General features: G+C 38.4%; 1 protein-coding gene across 5 annotated transcripts in view; it reads left to right on the top strand.

Annotated features, from left to right (window-relative positions):
* The window catches only part of ACSS3 (acyl-CoA synthetase short chain family member 3), a 151,724-nt gene that overhangs the window by 107,904 nt on the left and 21,386 nt on the right, over window positions 1–22,434 (top strand). For all 5 annotated transcript variants that reach the window (XM_058568721.1, XM_058568719.1, XM_058568718.1 and 2 more), the window contains 2 exons: window positions 13,618–13,713; window positions 16,721–16,784. In XM_058568721.1, the coding sequence (XP_058424704.1) occupies window positions 13,618–13,713; window positions 16,721–16,784 (160 nt within the window). The remainder of the gene's footprint in view (window positions 1–13,617; window positions 13,714–16,720; window positions 16,785–22,434) is intronic.

The raw sequence follows: 22,434 nt of genomic DNA, 5'->3' as shown, positions 1-22,434 counted from the left end.
AGGAACTTTGGCAGAGTCAAACCCTTAAGAGTGCATTCTGTGGTTTTTTCGGAATATGTGACTGCGCCCTGGTCCCATCGTGGCTGCTTTTGTTTTTCAGGTCCCAGTTAGCCACACAGAGTCCATCTTATTCTCAGGAGACTTTCTGATTTCATTTCATTTTATTCCACAATTGGTAGCTTTATGACTGTTGTTATTTCTGCCTTTTTCTTTCTTTTTTTTTTTTCTTTTTAACATTTACAACTGTGTGCTAGATATGACTTTCTTCTAACTTAAACATATTTAGCTTGTGACCCATGCAAAATCCTGTATATTTGATTGCAAAATGCCTTCCTAGGACTGAGGCCTAAGAGGCTCTACGTGGCTAACATGACAGTGAGGAAAGCATCCTTTTGGTGACTTTACCTTGAGGATTCTATCTTTAATTGTTTAAAACCTGTTCTCTGTGGTTTGGGTGCCAATAGCCACTAGAAACGTTCCTCTGGCTGCAGATCTTGGAATAAAATATTTCTATGTAAAACCAAATCCTGCTGTCTTAGGTTTTAGTTTTTTACTTTTCGTCATTCCCTGCTCCTGGGTTCTACTTTATAATTTCTGAGTCCATCAAATTTGGGCTATGGTGGTAGGATTTCATTAAAGTACAGGCCTGTATTTTCAAAGACAGTGGATTGAACTAGACTCTTGAAATGTACACTGTGGAACTCAAAGGGCTGAGTTGGACTGGACTGGCGGTGCTTTTGCCCAGGATATACCCTATGCCACTTTCAAATAGTAGAATGCAGAGTCTTCAGTAATACAAATGAATCACTACTGTCAGCTTTATTTTTGTTTTTCTCAATGTAATGGTCAAAAATAAATTCATCTCTTTTTTTCATTCATGGAAAAGAAATTTTATATAGTTTAGCATGACAAGTTGTGATTGGGGAAAAAACAGTTATAGAGACACAGTGTCATCTCAGCAGTGTTCAGCTAGTGATGCTGACAGTATACATCTGGTGAGAGAGCAGAAAGTCCCGATGTCGTCTTTGTTGCCTGGCAACAACATTTTTTCTCATTTAGAGCAGTCTTCATTAGTTTAAAGTAGGTGATTTTTACTGATAATTTGAGAAGCAGGAGCTTGGAGGTAAGCTACGTGAATTTGGTTTGTGGAAGAAATAATCTTCTGTCAAATGTAAGACAGCATTGATGAGTCTTTTTCTTTTTGAAAGTGGATAACTTTACAAACTGTTAATCCATCTGAAAATGAATTTCCCAAGTCAAATAGGAGTCATTGAATCAGACATTTTCATCTTTATAACAACTTAATGCAGAAAGAGCATCAAGTTGGGTTTTTTTCTGAATATGATTACTATACATTAAATAGTTTGGATATGCATAGTTGCTTTTTAGAATCCCTATTTGTGCTCATTATTATATTAGTGATAATGTTCTGACAAGAGACTAAACACTGAGAAATCGATTAATAATATAAGTTGGTCTGGTCTTTGAAATATCATCTATTCTCGTTCTCTGGCTCTTGGCAAGGGTCACATTTAATCCACTCTAGAAAGGTGAAAATATGTCATGTTTTAAAGATCTTTAAAAGAAAAAGAGTTCCTAAACCCTTTCTTGACACACCTTACTGTCTGGAAATTTGATTTTCCCCCTGTTGCTTGTAAACCCCTGTGCTGTGGGCCTATTGGCCCCAGAAAATAGTTTCCAATTCCTCTTTTGCTGTCAGTTCTCATTTGGAAAACAACAGGTGACTATTCTCCTTGGGAAAAGCAATGTGGGTAGTGAAAAGTGATGCTGAATCTTAATAGGCCTTTAAATCCTGGTTCAATCACTTACTCTGTAGCCACGGGCAAGTCCTTGATCTTCTGCTCATGCTTTTTCTCATGGGTTTGTAGAAAGCTTGAAATGAAGTGAAATGTGTGCAAACAATGCAGCAGTTCCTGGCCTATAGTAACACTCAATAAATATTTTTCCTTTCCTTTCGTTTCTGTGAATAACCCTGCATGAATGTAAAGGCCATTTTAGCATCCTGGCCTGTAGATAATCGAGACTCAAGAAAACATGGAACATAAGAGCTCAATTTATACATGAGAAAAAGTCGTCGTAGAGAGTGTAATTTCCCAGAGTCAACCAGCTAGTTAAGATTAGAACCAGAACTCATTGTTCTGTGTTGTCCTGAGTCCTCTCTTCTTTTGTCTTATCTTATGCCTTTAGTAATTCAGCATTTCTTATCTAATTCAACTACAGGTTATTTATGAGTTTCTCCACAGTGAGAGGCAGTGTGCTCGTAAGAGAGTAGGAGAAGACTAATGTCTCACAGCTGGAATTAGTAATCTGCTTCCAGTGCAAAATTTAGGCTGCTTTGAATTAAGCATTTTAAATTGTAATCATACCATCTCGTGAACACAAAGATTAAATTGATTTTCTTTCTTGGTGTACATCTCACTGTTTCTGCTTTCTTTCTGCTACCGTCATTCAAGTTATTTATAGCTCACTGTATAGATTCAGAGGTGGAGAGAATGGTTTCTTTACAAATTGCTTCTATGCCCATCAGGACGCTGTGATTAATATGACTCAGCGGTACTAGGCTGCGGAATTGATTTATTTCTAGGATTTCAGCTTTCTGCATGGGCCACCAACTTCTAAATCCATATTGCTTAAATGTAGTGTTTCTAGAACCACAGTGAGGGCCGAATGGCAGCTTTCCAGATGCAGCAGGAGCTCTTATTTACGGAGCTGGACTTGTGAACCTGCCCCCATGTCCTTCCCCTTAACCTTCACTCACATCTATTCTTCTTTCTGTGTCATCTTTTATTTGTGAGCCCAAACCCTGGGGATTGTCCTGGACTTCTCTCTCTTGCTCTTTCCCCATGTCCAAACAATCACCAAGACTTTTTGATTCTGAGTGTAACTCAAATTTGGTTTCGTCTTTCACTGCCACTTACCTGCATCAGGCCACCCACATTTAATGGACTTCTTGCTCTGGGTTGGGATCCTCAGTTTAGTGCTTCAGTTTGCAGAAGAGATTTTTCTAAAATGCAATTCTGAGCAAATCGCCTCTGCTAAACCCCCTGAGTCTCCCATTGTTCCCAGAACAATATCCAAATTCTTTAACGTGGCACAGAAGGCACTTCATGAGCTGCCTCTGCTCATCTCTCTCACTTTGTCTCTTATTATCTCTCTTAGTCCACCCACCACCCTAAGCTTTGCTCTGCTGAATAACTTACACTCAGTCTCTTGATGGTCTAACGTTTCAACCTTTGAACATGCTTCTCTTTCTGGTTGGCATGTATTTCCTCCCTTAACAATCCCTTCCCCCTAAAAGAAATGCCTTTCAGTGAGTAGAATATATTCAATAAATATTTATTGAAGGACTGACCTTTGAATATCATTCTTGGAATAAGAAAAGATTGTAACAAAATTATTATGGTAACACACAGTGTTTTCTCTTCCTGAGTCCTCTATTTCTCCTGCTCTCTGGTTCGTTTTGGGATTGTATTCTGTGATTTGCTATTTATTTTTTAAGACCCCTGATCTTAATAATGGGAACTGGAGCCTAAAATCATGTAAGAAGTATGTATTTACCAGTCAACAAACATTTTCTGAGCACAAAATGTCAACGACTGGACTGTGTTTGATCCTGCTGATACAAATGATTCTCAAGCACACAGGAAGAACCTGATTTCAACTGCAGCCTAGGAGAGTGTTTGCATGTAATTATATGCACGATTCTTTTTGTGAATTGGATCAATTCTTTTAATGGTTTAATGCATTTACAGCGGTTAGGAGTGGGAACTTTAGAGTGTAGTAGGACTGGGTTGTTATTTGGTCCAAACCAGAGATTTGTCTTTTTATCAAACTATTGTTGACTTTCCAATCTCATTTTTCTTTTTCTGAGGCCAATTGTTGGGCTTCTCTAGCCACTTTTTCTAAGTTGTCATTTGGGGAAATATACCTTTGGACCATGATAGAGATTTGGCTGTTGTTGGTTCCTTTAAGGGCTGCATTCCTTGTGGAAATGTCAGCAAAGTGATTTCCTTTAGCCTCCACAGAGTCAAGTTTTGAATGCCCTGGGATCTTGATAATAGCTAAAGCAGCAGGTAAAAGTATAGCATCCAATAATTCCTGAACATAGGGGGCATTTTTAATTTTATTTCTGCTGGAAGTAAGGAAACTTCATTGCTTCCACAACATTTCTGAAAGTACATCTACTCCCAGTAAATATGTTGGCGGTTTTGCCTTTGGCTAAAGTACAAGCCTGTGTAAAAGTGTATAATTCAGCCTGTTAGGCCAAAGTAGCCATAGGTAAAGGTGCTGCCTCAACGATATCAAAAGAATTTGTAACAGCCTACCCAGCACAGTATTTCCCATTGTCACTTTTTAGATAAGAACCATCAGTGAACCATGAGAAGTCGGCGTTACCCAAAGGAGTTTCCTACACGTCATCGCGAGGAGTCAGGAGATGATCTGTGTGTTAAGCAGTCTGGAGGGACTTGGTCAGTAACAGAGGGGAGAAGAGTAGCAGGGTTAAGGTTATTACAATGTAAAAGAGTTATGTGAGGAGCAATTAACAAATGGATTTCATAGGAAGTGAGGTGACTGGCTGAAATATATTGAGTGTGATGAGAATTCAGGAGGGCTTCTACTGCAGAGGTACAAAGATGGTTAAGGGGATCTCACAATAATTTTCTTGGTGCGTTAATCAAAAGGGCAGTGGCAGTAATGGCTCTTAGGCAACGGGGGTATCCTTGTGCCACAGGGTCCAGTTGCTGGCCATAATACCCTATGGGTTGATGATGGTTCCCATGTTTTTGGGTGAGTACCCCAAGGGCATTCCCTTCATTTTCATATACAAAAAGAAAAAAGTAAATCTGATAATTGGGATGTCTGAGGGCAGATGGTTTCATCAAATTCTCCTTTAAGGCTTTTAAGGCTATGTCATTTGATTCTTCCCATAAAGTTGGGTTGGGGTTGTTGTTCTTTACTAAAACATACAGAGATTTGGCCATAAGAGAAATCTGAAATCCAATTTCAGCAATAACCAATTAGCCTGAAAAAACCTCACAGCTGGCGCTTAGTTTTGGGTCTTGGGCAATTTAGGACACCATGAAGCCTATCTGGATCTAGGTGTAGCCCTTGTCCTGATATCAGATGTTCTAAATCTGGAACCTGTGTTTGGGCAAACTGCAATTTCCCCTTGGTGACTTTATGTCCCTTTAAGGCTAAAAGCTTTAGTAAATGGATGTTGTCTTCCTGTGATGAGGCTTGGGAAGGAGAGCAAAGAAGCAAATTGTCGACTTATTACAACAGAGTAGAACCCCTAGAAAACTTTATATCATCTAGATCACTCCTTAGGACTTGTGATATATTAGAAGGGCTCTCAGTAAAACCCTGAGGCATTACTGTCCAGGTGAATTGTTTTCCTTCCCAAGTGAAAGCAATAAGGTATTGGCTAGCTTCATCAACTGGAATACTAAAGAATGCACCACATAAATCAATTACAGTAAAGAATTTGCTTCCGGTGGGAATAGATGTTAGTAGTGTATGAGAGTTACGAACAACAGGGTGTTGAGGGATAACAGTATTGCTCAGAGGTCCTGGACAAACCTACAACCCTGGCCCTTGGGTTTTCTCAGAGGTAAAATAGGAGTATTACAGGGACTAGTACAGGGATAATGAGACCTTGAGCCTTGTAATCTTCTATTATGGGCTTTAGACCATGAAAGCCTTCTTTACTTATATGATATTGATTAATTCTGGAGAGAGGTTTTGAGGGCTCTATTTGAATCTTGATGGGAGGTGCACTGTGAATTTTACCAATATAAGTCGGAGATTTTGTCCATAAGGAGGGTGGTAGCTGATTCAATAGGGACAAATAATCAGTTTCCAGAGTCAGCTCTAGTACTGTCAAAGACTAGCAAATAAAAGATGTCACAGGGTCATTTAATTCACCTGGTTGACTGTTTTGATGGCTACTGTCAAATTCTAGAATTATTTCCCCCTTTCAAGAACAAGAAATTCTGGCATGATACTTTTCCAAGAAGTCTTGGTCTGATAAATGAATAGGGGTGAAGGAGCTAAGGAGAAAAGGGTATGTGTCTCTGAAAGGGCCTAAACAAAAGAGAATAGGTTCCAAGACAAGAATCTTTTAAGGTTTATTAGAAATCCCCTTATTTGAACTGTTTTAGTATTCGAGGTAGGGGCTGCTTTGTAGTAGTGGGGTTGAGCATGAAGAGTGTGGCTCCAGTGTCAGTAGGACAGAAAGAGACTCATCTCCAATCTGGAGAAATGCTTCTCCAAGCTGATTAAGAGAAATGATTGGGAAGAGCCCCTTTAGAAAGTTCCTCAGAACCTCGTCATTGAGAGTTTGGAGAACACTGAAAAGGCTAGTTCAAGGGCTGAAGGCTCTTGAAGTGCTTAAATTTGTAACAGTCTCTCCTCCAGTGTCCTGGCTCTTTGCATTAATAACAGACACTAGGAGAATTTTGGTTTCATTTAGGGGCCCTCGTTTGCTGGAGTTGAAGATTAAGAATTTTAGCAGTCTTTCTTTTAGGTGACTCATCAAGAGTTCAAGAAAGTTGGTTTGCCAGATTAACACAACTGGAGAGGACGTAGTTTCCCATTCCATCCCGGTCCTTTTACTAGAAGGGAAAGGTCCTGGTTCAGCCCATCAATAAACATAGATTTAAAAGCTACCTGGGTGGAATCAACACCTGAAGGAAGACCAAAATTTTCTTTAAAAACAATTTGAAGTCAATTGTAATAGTCATGAACAGGTTCATCAGGTTTTTCTGCAGAAGGCTGAATTTTGTCCCAATCAACAGGCTTTGGGAAAGCCCTAGGAATTGCCTGATGAAGTCGTCTAGTGATTGCCTGAGCCTGATCATGCAACAGGTCAGCAGGTTGGTCTCCTAGTTGTAATTCTAGTGGCTTTTCGGGATTTTCCCAATTAGCAGTTTTCATCCAATGCTGGGCCTGGCCTTCACTGACACACATATGAACCAGCTGATATAAGTCAGAGAAACCATGTTGATAAGTTTGAGTGACGATATTAAATTCCTCAGCAAATCTGTGAGGATCCTCGGTTACTTTGGGAAAATCTTTGACTATGGCTCACAGTTCAGCTTTAGTCCAGAGAGTGTAAGAACTTAAGGGTTTAGCCTTTGGATCCTCATAAGCTTAATTTTAAAGGGACGGGTTCTGATTGGTTCAGAGAAAGAGGGAGTGGGGAGAGGATCAGAGCAAAGGCGAAGTCAGCAAGAATGTTAGTATGGGGAAACTGAGGGTACAGAGGAGATGTAGATGGTATAGAAGGGAAGGAGGAAGACAGCACCAGAGGCAGTGTCTGAAACAAATAAGCTGGGGAAGAGGAACAAAATGGCGCTGGAGGAGAGAAACACGAGGCCTTGGAAGCCATTTTCTCTTTCTTTAATTGTTTGTTTGCCTCAGTTACTCTTAACTTTTATTTTGCAAAGAGGCAATTTTAGACTCCTGATAACTTTGGAAGCTTCGAAATAGGTGTTTCATTCAGTTTTGGAAATTACAGAGCTGTGGTTGTCCAAATCAGTTTTAAGAAAAGTAAGTTTGGGAGCTTGCAAGTTCCCCCATAATGGCCATTGATATTCTAAATTACTTTTGGTTAAATCGGTCCATTTAGTTAGAAATGTGCATGAGGAATGACCACGTTTTTACCCGTAAAATTGGCTGGGGTCCCTGTCGGGGGCACCCTTAAAATATTTAGATACCTGGGATCCTATTTCTTAGAGGTTTTTCTCCAGAGCAAAAGAATAATTCTTAAACAGCCTAAACAGCTCAAACAGCTTGCAAAACTCAAACAGTTCGAACAGCTCAAACTGCCTGCCTTTGTAATACCATCCAGTGCTAATAGAACAGTTCAATTGCAGTAAAGAAGACCAAAGGCTGAGTCAACGCAGTTGCAAAGAACAATGCAGTTCTAAAGAACAGTCTGTTATGGAACCCTAAGGGACAAGTGACCCACAAGTGAGTCCTTTTGGCCGCAGCCGCTGATGCCAGTAGAATGAGACTGGGTTTGGAATAGCAGAGCAGAAACTTTGTTGATTGATCAATGAATGGTGGAGGCAGAGCTCGTGCTCTAAAACAGCTTCTCCTTGAAGGGAAGGCGAGCCGAGTTCTTAGGGGATTTAAAGGGGGCAGTGTTTCCGTGTCATCGCTTGGGGCAGGGGCATTTGGGGCATGCGCAGATCTTCTCTTCTTGCTCATGACACTTTTGCACACATTTCCTTTCACACATGGCACCCCATTGCCATCTTGGACCTTTCTGGTTTGGACCAGTTCTGTGATTTGGCCATCTGGCAATGTTCTGCCTTGGTTCCTATAAGAAAGCACAACTTAAAAACAAAGCATTAGACATGGAAAATGTTTTAGGGACTTCTTTGGGTAACAAGTCCAGTTCCCAAGGGAATCGGACCAAAGGTAGATCGACACAGCTCCAGGGGACAGTCTGCTCCCAAGGGAGTCTGACCAAAGGCTGGACTGGCACAGTTCCAATGAATAGTCTGAAAGTCAGACCAAAGGCTAACACAGTTCCAAGTAGAAGCAGTCCAGTTCCAAAAGGAATCGGACCAAAGACCAGCACAGTCAAAGGAACAGCCTGATTCAAAGAGTCTGGCTGAAGTGCCATCCAAGTACTCACAGACAAACAAGGCCTTAACCAGAAAAGAACAGAGCCTTAAAGTAGATCTCAAATAAAGCCTGGAGAGCCTCGAATGCAAATCAGGCCGAAGCTCAGATCCAGGAGAAAAGACTTCCCCTCCAGGGTCGGTGAGAAAAGCAGCAAGCTCAGTGGGCTCTTTTGTGGGTACTGTGCCTATTTGCTCACCAGCCTAGGAGTCTTTGGGGGTCTTCTCTGGATCCCCGTACAGGCCACCAAAATGTTGACCTCACACAAAGAGACAGCCAGTTATTTCTCCAACAAAAATGAGTTGATTCAAGATCTGCAAAGAATTGCAATTCAGGGTCTGCACCCATGGCGAGCCACGTACAGCAAGCAGCAAGGGAGGAGAAACTGTTTTATAGAGGGGAAGAGGAAGTTGGGAGGGCTATTGTAAACAAAGGGTTCCAGGTGTAGTGGCTTTTCATTGCCTGAGTTGTGACAGTCTCTCATTGGTTGAGCTTCTTGCCCATCAAGAAGAAGTCTTTCTTCTTCCTGTTGGGCTCAACTATCAACATAGGGTGTGAGAGCTCCCCCTTTTGGCTTCCTGAGTCCAATTTAATGATGTTTCTATTTATTTAATTTCCACACTGTCAATCTAGTGAATTCTCATGTGAATTGTTTCCTGATGTTTAGCAAGCCACAGGAATCTGTACCATTAACCAACTATTCTAATACAGCTTCTGTCTGTTCATGCATTTCCTCCCATACATCTCTCTTGAAACCCCAAATAAAATAAACCTGGTCATAGAACCTGAATGATGTGCAAATATTGTAGTAAATTTTATTTGCATTGCTGTGATTCATTAACTTCTATGTTCAAAAGCCCTCGTGAGCCTGCAACATCAGTCAGGCTAAAAGCTTAAGGTTTTATGAGGACTTCGAAGTAGTTTACATGATCTGTCTCGCTACTACTTCCCTGAGCTTTTTTCCTATGAATACTTTCCTCATTGATTCCTCTTCAGTCACACTGGCTTTCTCACTGTTCTTCAGACACTCTAAGAATACCTCAGGACCTTTGCACTTACGGTTCCTTCTTCCTGGATTCTTTGTCCCTAGACATGTATGTGACATGTGCCCTCATTTTCAGGTCTTTACTCAAATGTCACCTTCTTGGGGAGGTGTTTCCCGGCCAACCGATCTAAAATGCAATCCCACACCATCACATCTCACACCCTGTCTATGCTTTCCTTTTTTTCTTAGTGCTTATCCCTCTTTACCATGCCATATATTTTACTTCTACATGTTTTTTAGTTGTTTGTCTTTCCAACTAGAATGGGAGCTCCATGACGGTAGGGATTTTGGTCACTTTTGTTTATTGCTCTATCCTCAGTTCTAAGGACAGTGCCTCATACATAATAGCTGCTTGATAAATCCTTGCTAAGAAGTGATATGTACCCCATTACTTCCATTGCAAATATGAGAGCCTGGGCTCATGACCTGTCACAAGGATTTTCTTCCTCTGAGACAGTCTGGTTGATTTCTATTCCCTTCTGATCCTCCGTGTTCTTTATAAGAAGCTCGCAAATGGTACCCTTGTCTATTGCATTCTTCTCCTTCTCTGAAAGAACTATGTGAATCAGGGCAAATGGTTTAAATTTTCTAGGTCAGGCCTCAGTATTTTTCACTGTAAAAAGAATGTTCCCTTTTCTTCCTATTGGCTTGTAGTTGGATTAAATGCAGTAAAATAAAGGAAAAGCACTTAGCACGGTACACAGCACAATTCATATTTGAAAAAATTATGTATATTAGTTCTCTTTCCTTTTCTTCCTTTAGAGTTAGAAGTTTTAAGGAAAATTCATTAAGGTAACAACTCACTAATGCAATAAGGTGGAGTGAGGTAGTAAAGATACTAAAAAAAAAAAAAAAGTGAAGTGTCTGTATTAGCTTCTAACGCAGTATGAATATAAATGTACTGGTGTAACTTATTCTTCACAACCTTAGATTCCCTGCCATCGTCTTCCTAGTTGTCGCTTATCTAAAGAAATTATGCTGGTGAATTGTTCAGCATCCTGTGTTTCTAAGGTTAGGTATCTTTGGAAAGATTTCCCCAAATGAAGCATTCAATTCTCTTCTTCAAAGAGAATTCTGGTTTGTTTAATGTTGCTGTTTCCCAGCCACAGTGTGACATCTGGATTTCCTGTCTCCCTAGATAACTGCTAGCCAGTTAATTACAGCCTGGGTAGTGTGAAGCAGATGTTTTTAGAACATCTTTGAAATGGGGCCTTGGGAGTCCTTGGGAGTTTGGTTAAGGGTTGAACATGTCTGGGGGCTTTCTCTACCCAGAATCCTATTCTGCACATGGACCAGCTTGAGAGCCAGGATGGCTACAGAGTCCGTGTGCCTGAATTTGTCAGCACACGTGTGTGTGCTGGTGGTGCAGGAGGGTCAGTCCTTGGGTCTCAGGATGTTGAGTATAAAGAGAGAAAACCAAAGTTTCTGTAACAGCCATTATGGTCTTTCTCATCCCACTTTTGTCCTAACTGTGACTCCTTATTATGCTTAGAGTCTTGGAACTGTCATTGTGTCTGATTGTGTCCTTTGCATGTCACTACCAACAGTTCTTTTTCTAATCCCCTACATGAATATCAAAATAAGGTGAATGAGGTGCTCAAATTACTAATGTTCAAAGTGTATAAACTTATGTTATCTACGCTAAGTAACTGAATGGATAATCCTTTTCACTGTTCATAAAATTCAGTCAAAATAATCATATAGAAGAATATGCTTTTCATAGTTGTCTTACAATCATAAACTATAACAAAACAGCTGAAGGTTAAAAGATTATAAATATGTAATCACTATTCAAAATACTTAAGAATCTCAGGAAGTATGCATAATATCAGCTTGCTTAGGCAGTAAATATTGACAGTGCTTCACTAACCCTGTCTGCGTCTTTAATTAAGACTAGGTTTATTCTTACTTTCTCTGCCCACACTCCCTTTGTCCCAGTGTTATGGGAAGAACAGAGTGCCGACATCTTTTACAAGAAGCCACCCTGAGATGAGATGAGGCAGGGTGCAGTTAGAGTTTTGTTGTGGTGGGTTTTTTGTTTTTGTTTTAGGCGGCAGGTACCAGAGCCGTTGGTGGGTAAATTTGTAGGTTCTAAAGCTATCTGTTGATACGTTGCTGAAACCTTATGATGTTAAGAAATGTAGTTTGAGCTTAGATGACTGGAGTGACTCTATTGATAAGCTCGATAAGATGTAGTTTTAAAATAGCAAATTTTCTTTAGCAGCTGCTTCCCACCAGGGTGGGAGTGGGAACAGAAGCATCTTGAAGGAGTATCTCCTTTTCTAAAGTGTCCTGGTAGCTTCTGTTCCTGTAGTCACCTTGTTCTGTCTGTGTACCTTCCTTTAAGCACCTCCCTCCACAGGGTTCCTTCCTGTCATCACCACTGCTCTTGCCTCTCCCATCAATTTTGAAAGATAAGTGAGGTGAGCCCTTAGACGTTTTAAACAGGCGAACGGAAAAATGCTGTTAACTCTTCCAGCTGTGTGGATTTCCTCCTGTGCTTTGATTATACTGCAGGCAGAATGGACATGGGTGTTGCATGGCTGATGGAATGCCGTGTCATAAAATACCATCCCATTTTTTGTCATGATATGAAAATATTTGAGAATTCTGTGTTAAACATCAGAAATGTGCTCTGGTTACTTGCTACTTCTCCTCAGCAGTGACCATATGGCTTAGCACCTTAAGCACTGGACTGTGACTTAGGAACTGTGTTTTAATGTTCAAGACTCCATCTTTTGTTATTGATGCCAGCTGAGCCACCATCCATAAAATGTGAATAATAACTGAACTACTCTGGAAAGTAAAGAACAGTAATAAATTCTTCCCATCGTTCTAAAGTGATATATATGTATGATAAATTATGGTAGATACCATAGTGGAAGGAATACATTCTGAGTCCCTAGGAAGATAGACGTTTTTAATATTTTGAGTTACTCTGGATCTGATTGGGTCGGCAATTAATCCCTTGGGTGTACGTATGTGTATGTATGTGTATATAATATTAAGCCAGTAGTTCCGAAACTTTTCACTATCAATACCCTCTTATCCTGCCCCTCCACAGATACAAATCTCATATTTATAAGATTCTGTTAATTCAAAATTTGATTTACCAATAGTAACAGATGCATTCCTCCATAAAAAATAATCACTTTCAGAACTTATGGTTATCTTGATATAGCTAATATTATTCTGACTGTTACAACTGGAGGCAGAGAAAACAAATTTAACATTTTTGTTAATCAAGGCAGGAGAATTTTGGGTAAGTCTGTGGTATTGATGAAATGATCAGCATAGCATAAATATCTTTCTTTCTATGATTTGGGCCTTCTAGAGGTCCAGGAACAACAGATTGAGAGCAATTTGATAAAGCATTGGTAAATTCAGCTTTAGATTCAAGGTCTCTAGGCTAGTGTATTACTTAAAAAATAAGTATGATATTTCTCATATATTTTAAAAAATCTTTGGGTTACTTATTCCAGAGACTGAGCTATAAATAACAGAAATATTTTGCACATAGCTGTTATTTAGAATGATAAAATAACTTCAGTTGAGTTAAGAGAAAGCATCTTTTCCAGAGATCCTTAAGTTTTTAACATGTGTTGTAAAACTCACAGACACATAATTCTCCATTCTTTATGCCTGCTGATCCGCAACTGAGAACACTAGACAGGCCTTTCTTTTCTTTAAAGGAAGCACTACTATATAAATTATTCTAAATTTATATCCTTATGTTTTAAAATTATCCATATGGTATAAATTTCTCAATTTTTTTTCATTTTTAAATCGTACATTTGTACTATTCATCTATTCCAATTAAATTCTGTGACAAACTGAGGGGAGGCATTGCACTCAGTGAGGAAACATTATGATCTCAGGTTGAAGCATTACATGATAAATAATATTTCTTTCTCCAGAGACTGGATCTCCGATTACAGCATCATGCATTGGATTAGGTAATTCTAAAACACCTCCTCCAGGGCAAGCAGGAAAAAGTGTTCCAGGATACAACGGTGAGAAATGACTCTGATTATTTAAAATATGTAATACTAATAAATTTGTTATTTTTCTTTGTCTAGTGTGAATCATATTGCATGAAACATACTAGGTGCCTAATAAGTATTTGATTGAATAAGTACCTTGTATTAAAAATGAATTTAATTTTTATTATTAGCCAGTTTGATCAAAAGTACGATTGTAGACTTCCAAGAACATGATCTACATGACTGTCATAACCAAGAAAATAATATTATTTATAAAGTGTGTTAAGGATATGCATGTGAAATTCATATGTACAGAATACCTGCTAGGTGTCGAGTACTTTGCATACATCATTTCATTTAGTGCTGAAGTATATTCAATTTTGAGATATTATTACCATTTTAGAGATGAGTTAACTGGTGCCCAGAGAGACTAAATAACTTTCCTAAAGTAACATAACAGGTTAGGTCCTGAAGACAGTGCAAACCAGTATGTTTTATTTAGTTTGTTTGTTTGCTTGTTTTTGTCACAAAAGCTGCAATTTTTTTCCATTATATATGCTACATTTAATGTAAGTGATGATAGGCTTTTGAACCTTTTTGGCTAAAAATAAATATAAAAGGTAAGGATTCTAAAAAAAAATCATTTCATTCATGCTGGTGGTATATGACAATGAGATAGAATATCTTTTCAATGTTTGTTTTTTAATTGTTGATAGTGATTATAATAGTGGAATAATTTCCCTTGTGCTTTACTCCCTAGTTGTATAACTTATACAAGTCACTTAACTTTTCAATCATTTGATTTCTTTGTTTCTAAGTGGGAATGATAATTTTGTATACTTCATAGGGTTGCTGTGTTGTGATGTAACACAATGCAGCGCTAACACAAGCACCTGCCAGTAGAAAGACTGAGCTGTCTTAGCTAATAGTGTTACTAATATTTCAAAGAAGCCAGATGGACTGATTTGATTTACACTTACACACTCATTTTACAGACAAGGAAAATGAGGCACAGAAGTTAAAGTTACGTTATCACACAATTTGGCTTAATAGATTTATCAGGAAAACCCAGCTTTGGGGGACAGAGTATGATTCTTACGTATAGTTCCTATTTGCATGTAAATTACAAAATTTCAAGATTAGTCTTTTGCTTCTGTACCATAAAAATATTGTATTTTCCTTCTAGGACAATGACCAGTTGAGGAAACATGGATGATTTGGTTTAGCCTAGCAGATATATTTATAAAAAGACATTTAAGATTTATTTTTCAAGGGAAGAAATATTCTGTGAAGTCAGTGACTTCTTCAGGCATGAAAAGGTGAACCCAGCTTTAGTGCAATCCTCCCTTTGAACAGTTCTGTCATCCCTCCTTTTATCAGAAAAATTGCTTTTGTGTTAAGCCATTTTTAGGGGCTGATGACTGTGGGAGATGTTAAACACATTTCCTGTTCAGTACTTCAGTACCATTTTTATGTCCAGTTGTAAGAAAGAGTCAAGCTTTAATGCCTCATGGAAATTCAGTACAGAAATTTCTCATTGTCTGAAAGCCACTGGCTTACAGACAGCCAGATTAAACACTAGAACTAAAGTATTTATAACCAAGGAAATAGGGACTTTATTACTCATGATATTTGTTTTGTGGTTATGCAGAAATTCAAAAGCATAATGTCACATTCAATATTATAATAAAAATCACTATCCTTTGGGAAAAGAAAGAAAACGATTTTTGTGTGAAAAACACGCAATGTAATGTAACCGTTTCACATTCATTTAGTACCCTATGCAAGCTTGTCACTTTGTTTTTTCCAAGTAATTCTTATACCAACACTGTGAGAAAGGAATTACTCCCACTTTTTAGAAAGGGAAATTGAAGGGGTAATAGAGCATGCTCAGGGGCACATAGTAAATTGACCACTGTACTGGGATTTGGGGAAACAAAGATGAATTAGGCATGGCCTCCACCCTTAATGAACTCACAGTCTAGTGAGAGACCTATCTACACTGCTAATAACTGTTAGAATAGAATTTTTTTGTGTGTGCGGAAGATTGGCCCTGAGCTAACATCTGCCAATCCTCCTCTTTTTTCTCTGAGGAAGACTGGCCCTGGGCTAACATCCATGCCCATCTTCTTCTACTTTATCTGGGACACTGCCACAGCATGGTTTGACAAGCGGTGCGTCATTGGACGCCCGGGATCCGAACCGGCAAACCCCGGACTGCCGCAGTGGAGCGCGCGCACTTAACAGCTTGCGCCACCGGCCCAGCCCCCAGAATAGAATTTTAAAACAAAATGTTCTGGGAACATAAAGAAGGGGGCAATTAATTTTTTCTGGGGGCAATGTTCTTCTTTTGTTATAGCTTCTTTCAGTAGAATAACCTGGATGGATGAAGCCACATAAAGGATGTATTAAAGCTTAAAACATGATGATATCCTCATTTCCAGTTTGCACTAAGGGTTACCAAACGTGGATACAAGCTTTGAGCTTCTAAAATCTTTTGGGATTTCAACAGTACAGCACGGAAAGCATTGGGATATTATTTGGGAAGGTTAAATTGACCTTTAAGGCTCATAAGTGGATATTAAGCCTTAAATCAGAAAAAGAGATTTTCTAGGCTTTTAAATACTTTATTTTTATTGCTTGAAATATTTTTTGGTGTATCTTAAACTTTGTTTCCTTTAATTTTTGAAAAGCTGAACATATTTTTAATGTTTTTGATAGAATAGAAGGATATGTTTAAATGGATATAAACATGGATTATGAAATTACCAGCATGTTTGAAATTCAATGTCTTTATTAAAGGGAGATTCTGAAGGAAAATTCATGATCTTGTTAGGAATCAAAAGCATGTACTCTTTTTAGTTTTTGTGAAGCATTTTAGCTTATTCCTATATGTTCACGGTCACATGAATTAAAAGATGCCTTTTTTAAGCTAGAGTTTTGGGGGTTGAATATAGAAAATATTGAAACGTTTAAGCTTTAAGGTTATGCATTTTTATTCAAATTTTCATTTGTTTATTTATATTTTACTTTCTAGTTATGATTTTGGATGACAACATGCAAAAACTGAAGGCTCGGAGTTTAGGAAATATTGTGGTAAAGTAAGCAAAATTTGCAATACTACTATTTGAAAGAGCAAGAATTGGTATATAATCTTAAGAAGAGAAGTGGTTGCTGTGCTATTACTAGTGAGGAAGCTGCAGAACAAGCTGGTGTGTTGTTTGAGGACACACGGTGCCAGCTCTTGTAATTTAACATGAACGCCTCATACAGCAGAACATTTTAGATACGATTTTGAAAAAGATTAATCTTGCATCTTTTTAATGACTTTTTCTGGTTATACAAGTAATGCAGAGGTGATAAAAGTAACTTAAGTACCAAAAATTTAAAGAAGTAAATAAATTTTCTGTACTCCCACCCTTCAGCGATACACGGTTAGTTTTGGAGTATATATGCCTTTTCACTTTTTGACAGGCATTTTAGGTTGTTGAAGCGATTTGATTTATTCTTCTGTGTTCCTGTTTTTCCTTAACCCTGTCTCATGAACAGTTTTAACTTTTACTCTGCCTCTTAAAAATGTTTATCCCCATTCTAGGCCTCTTAGTCTTGTTTGAGTATTTATGATTATAGATAATGCTGTATTGAACACCTTTTTTGTGTTGTCTTTTTCCTTTTCTGATAATTACTCTCTTATTGAGTAGATTTCTAGAAGTGTAATTACTGGGTCAAATAGTAGCGTAATGTAAAAGTCCCTAACTCATCAAGTACCACAATTTCCTGCTAACATTTTTCATCATTGTTCATTTGATAGGCAAAAGTGCTAAAATTTGAAGTGAAAATATTTCAATTTACTTTGATTAAATCAATACTTGAAAGTTGTTGTGCTGGTGGAAGGTAAAATGCAAGCTGATTAGTTTGGGAGACACAGTATGCGACATTTTAATGATACAGGCTGCTTTAGCTCCACTGATTAGCATGATATTAGTGTCTTGACTGATGTGGTGTAAGTAGTAGAATTTACCAGAATGAGCTGCTGTAAAGAACATTGTATGTAAAGTTTTGTTTTCCGATTTATTTAAAAGAATTCTTATTACTTGGCATTCTGAGATTGGTATAAGATTGTCTCATGTTAGTAAAACATTTTAAATTCTGTGAAAATTAAATTATAAACAGTAATTTAAAAAAGAATGGATTTGTTTTCAGTTAGAGATGCTTTAACGTACAAAAAGCTAATAGAGGAGATAAATGCCATGATAAAATTCTTCTCAGATTCTTATGTTATCAGTTAAGATGTAAGCACTATATTAATTTTTTTGTTTAAATTTTAAGACATCTTGATGGCAAGATGGAAAATTTTACTATTGAATATACCATTTCTAGTCACATTTTTCTGATCACAATCCATGTTAACATAGAGCTGGTTGAAATTTGCCCTGTTGGGGGAAATTGGTGGGGTTAGGGGGAGGGCTTGCTAAAGAAATCAATAATCTGAACAAGATTGTGGGTGGATGTTGAGCTTGCTTAGGGAAGCACATGGTTTTTGAGAGCTTTTAAAAGCACTCCAGCAGCATACATTTTAATATAACCTCCTAACTATGAGTGAGTGAGTCATCTAGTTCATAAAGCAACTCTTACAAGATCCCAGAGGTGGCATTTGATCCCAGCACAGTTATAAACCCCTCCTGAGTTCTGTCACTCTAATCATTTGTGGCTTTGCCTTGTATCTGTTCAAAGATAATAAAATATGGCAAATAGCCCACATAAACTATAATTTTTTCTTGTAGCCATTAGTGGTACCTCAAATACTTGAAAGTCACACAACTATTGCTTTAAAGTATTCTGTGGTTTAGATTGTTGCCAGTTCAGAATGATTTTCTTCCCTCTGTATTCCTAAACAGGGAATTTTATTGTACAGATCTGAGATTCTGAGATTTCATTATAAATTATTTGAGGATACAATATATTATGGCACGTAGTAGACTTTGATTACTCCCTTAAGTTAATAGTGAAACTAGATATTTGAAAAGATTATATATAAAATATTATTGTATTCAAAAGGTAAGATAGAAATAATCAGGAAAAAAGGTTACCACCAAGATATCTCTGTTTCTTTTTTTTTGGTGAGGAAGATTAGCCCTGAGCTAACATCCGTTGCCAGTCCTCCTCTTTTTGCTGAGGAAGATTGGCCCTTGGCTAACATCGTGCCCATCTTCCTCTACTTTATATGTGGGACGCCTGCCACAGCATGGCTTGATAAGCGGTGCATAGGTCTGCACCCAGGATCTGAACCTGTGAACCTTGGGCCGCTGAAGCAGAGCATGTGGACTTAACCGCTATGCCACTGGTCTGGCCCCCTTGATCTCTCTTTTTTTAATAGAACGGTTCTTGAAACCTTATTTCAGGAACTCCTTTTTCCCCGTGAGAGGAGGATTTCCTATTGAAAGCCACATCTCCAGTAGCTTTTCCACCCTATCTCATCGGCCTGAGAATTATTCATGTGTCCCAACGGCTGCCTGCAGTATGCGTGGGATGTTTCCATATTTAACATCTATCAATAAGACTTGTTTGTGTCAGTCCATAGCTGTTTTGTGTGCCTTGAGGGGATACAGCATTCATCCAGATTGGAAAATGACCAATGAATGCTTTTTAAGAGCACATAATAAATCTATGTTTAATTGAGTTAACCGAAAGGAAAAAGCACACCTTTTTGACTTACTAAAAATTATTGTGGTTTTACACAAATAGTGTGTAACTTGAGAGATGATCATTCTTTTCATGTAGACCGCATTCTAAAGAAGGTCTACAATCTGAAAGCAGGATCCTTTCTGGAGACCAGCTGGATAGGCCCCCAGAACAACTTGGTGGCCTGTAAAAGGTGTTTGATTAGGGATTATACCGGGTGTCCAGAGTCTACAAAATATCCGAGATTCTAAATTTTAAGAAATTGTATTGATCCCCAAATTTGAGAAATTTATAGTCAAAATGAATACATATTTAGTTAAATATCTATAAAATTGAACTTCATACCTTCATTGTCAATTTAGTCTTCATAAATTTTTCATTTTATTTGCAAACAATTTTTAGGTCACATTTTCTCACTTCCCATGATTCCTGAATATGTATAATGATTGCTGAGAAATAACCAATGGAAGCTAAATGTGTGGCTTCTTGCCAAATCATTTCCAAAGCAAAATGATAACCTTTTCTTTTTCAGAAAAAGTTCTAGTTTGTATGATGTATTGCTATATTTTATTATCTTTCCATGGATATGGAGTGAAGCCACCAGTAATAAGAATAAATAGAGTCGGGCCGGCCCCGTGGCTTAGCAGTTAAGTGCGTGCGCTCCGCTGCTGGCGGTCCGGGTTCGGATCCCGGGCACGCACCGACGCACCACTTGTCCGGCCATGCTGAGGCTGCATCCCACATACAGCAACTAGATGGATGTGCAACTATGACATACAACTATCTACTGGGGCTTTGGGGGGAAAAATAAATAAATAAAGTTAAAAAAAAAAAAAAGAATAAATAGGGCCCATGAGGGGCTTAAAACTGAGCCTACACCAAAAACCACCGCTGGAAGTGACCACCAGCCAAAGAGATGGTCCATTTTTTCTCAATTATTCATGCCCATGCTTTTTTAAAAATTACTTTGTATAATAATTAAGTAGAATAGTCTTTGAAAGTACAATAGTCCCTAATGCTATTTATGTTCACTAATTATACTTGTAGTGATTAAAGAGATTAGGGGGAAAAATCTGCATGGAATATTTGAAATATGTGGGAGTCAAACTATGTTAAAGTAAGTCAATAAAAGAAATAATGACTCATCGTTTTAATCCCAAATCTGTTTGCTTTTTGTAAGTACAGCTATAGCTTCTTGTTTCACTCTAAAATCTGTTATGAATAGTATAAATAACATTGGAAAACATCTTTCTCTGGCAGTTTCTTTAAAATCTGAAGCTGTAATCAATCATATTTCCACACTTTACAAGATACTAAATGTAATGATTCATTTTATCATATTGAGATGACTCATCTCCAAATCAGAAATAGTGAGATGCGGCAATTTTGAAAAAAAACTCTTGATCCACTTCAGTTTTTCAGACTCCTCTGTTAATGCATTCTAGAATCACTGCTTTGATCTCCTGGGGATACCTTAACTAGAAGGTAGACATTTTAGTGATTTCTAAACTGCTGTAGACCCTTGGATGTAATAAAGATGAATCTAGCACTTTTCGTAGATTACTTGCATTCATGAGATTTGCCTTTCTAGTCAAAGAGAAAACGACATGTCTGCATGGATGTTAGAAAATTCCTTTGATTTTGAAACTTACTCCAGGCAGTTAATTTAGTGAGAAAGTTGTGATATCTGAATTGCTATGAATACAAAATGTTCATGAATTTTAGAAGGTGTTCTTGCAATTGCATCCAAGCTCCGAAGTGCAGAAATAAAACTATGAGTCAATAATTTCCAGGCAACACAGAGCAGGGATGAAAGAAGATTTTAACTGCAGTTGCCTTCCTGGGCACCACAGGGCTCAGTGTTATTAAAGCCATAGGTCTCTGGCTCTTCCTCTCTCATGGGTGCACAGTTTTCTCTGACCAAATCCGATTGTTGCTGTTGGACATGCGGCCTGCCCGCGCCCTGCAGGCAGTGATGGGGTGCGAGGGAGCTGTATGGCCTCGTCCGAGGGGCTTTCACTCTGGTGCCTGTCGATTTCTCGGCCTCCAGATATTGAACTCTTGGTCCTTGATGATGTTTGTTCACATCTTTACAGCTTTGCAGGAGTGATTCAGTCACTGTGCTGCCGTCTTGGGAGAGGGACAGGACAGCTTTCAACAGTATCCTTTCCGTAAAACCAAGGATGTCATATAACTTTAATCCCATTCCTTTCTAAATCTCATATCCAGATTTTAGTATGATCTTTTATTAGCCTTACAACAACACTGTGAGGTAGACAGTGGGACAGATATTATCCTCATTTGAGACACAGGAACCTAAACATCATTAGTAGTTACACAGCTAGAACTCACATTTATTACCCAGCCGTTTGCCCAGAGAGAAGGAATTATGGCCTAGTCAGTCTCTTCTGGGGAAATAAAAAGTACCTTCATATGAAAATCTCAAGTAAAGCCTAAAAACCCCGTAGGAAATACTGGGAGTGCAAAGTTGGCATCTAACTTCAGAATTCTCAAGGGACAGGAGCTATGTCTTCAGTTTATTTCTGTTACCATGGGGAATCCTGACGGAGCAGTGAATATGGTCCATCCTTTGTCTGGGATTGGAGGCATCTAGGAGTTTTACATTTCAGATTGGTCAGGAATGTGTTACCTTCTACGGTGATGGACATTCTCGTCTTTCCTTAGCTATATAAGGGTTTCTCAGCACTCTGATACTTCCCTCTCACCCCCCACCCCCCCACACACACAGGGGTATCATTGCTGCCTCAGTTACTCCTCTTTCCCCTTAAGAATGGTTTCTTTGTAAAGGACATTCTCTAAGAGGATTCACAATTGGATGGTTTGTAACAAAACTTCCCCTTTTCACTCTACTTGGAAGATTAGCGGAAGGTATCACAGGATGGTAACATTTGATCTTGGATTTGAAGGATGAGTATAGACATTAACCAGCATATTTCTTAGTATTTTCATAAATTTTCCTTCCATCTGCCAGTCCAATGTATTTTCACGTATTGTAACTACAGGAAAAAAGTATTCTTTTTCTGTAACTTCAGAAGAAGAGCCCCAGTG

Source organism: Diceros bicornis, chromosome 25, assembly GCF_020826845.1.
Source record: "Diceros bicornis minor isolate mBicDic1 chromosome 25, mDicBic1.mat.cur, whole genome shotgun sequence".
Taxonomy (NCBI): Eukaryota; Metazoa; Chordata; class Mammalia; order Perissodactyla; family Rhinocerotidae; genus Diceros; species Diceros bicornis.
This window is presented reverse-complemented; position numbering and strand designations above follow the sequence as displayed.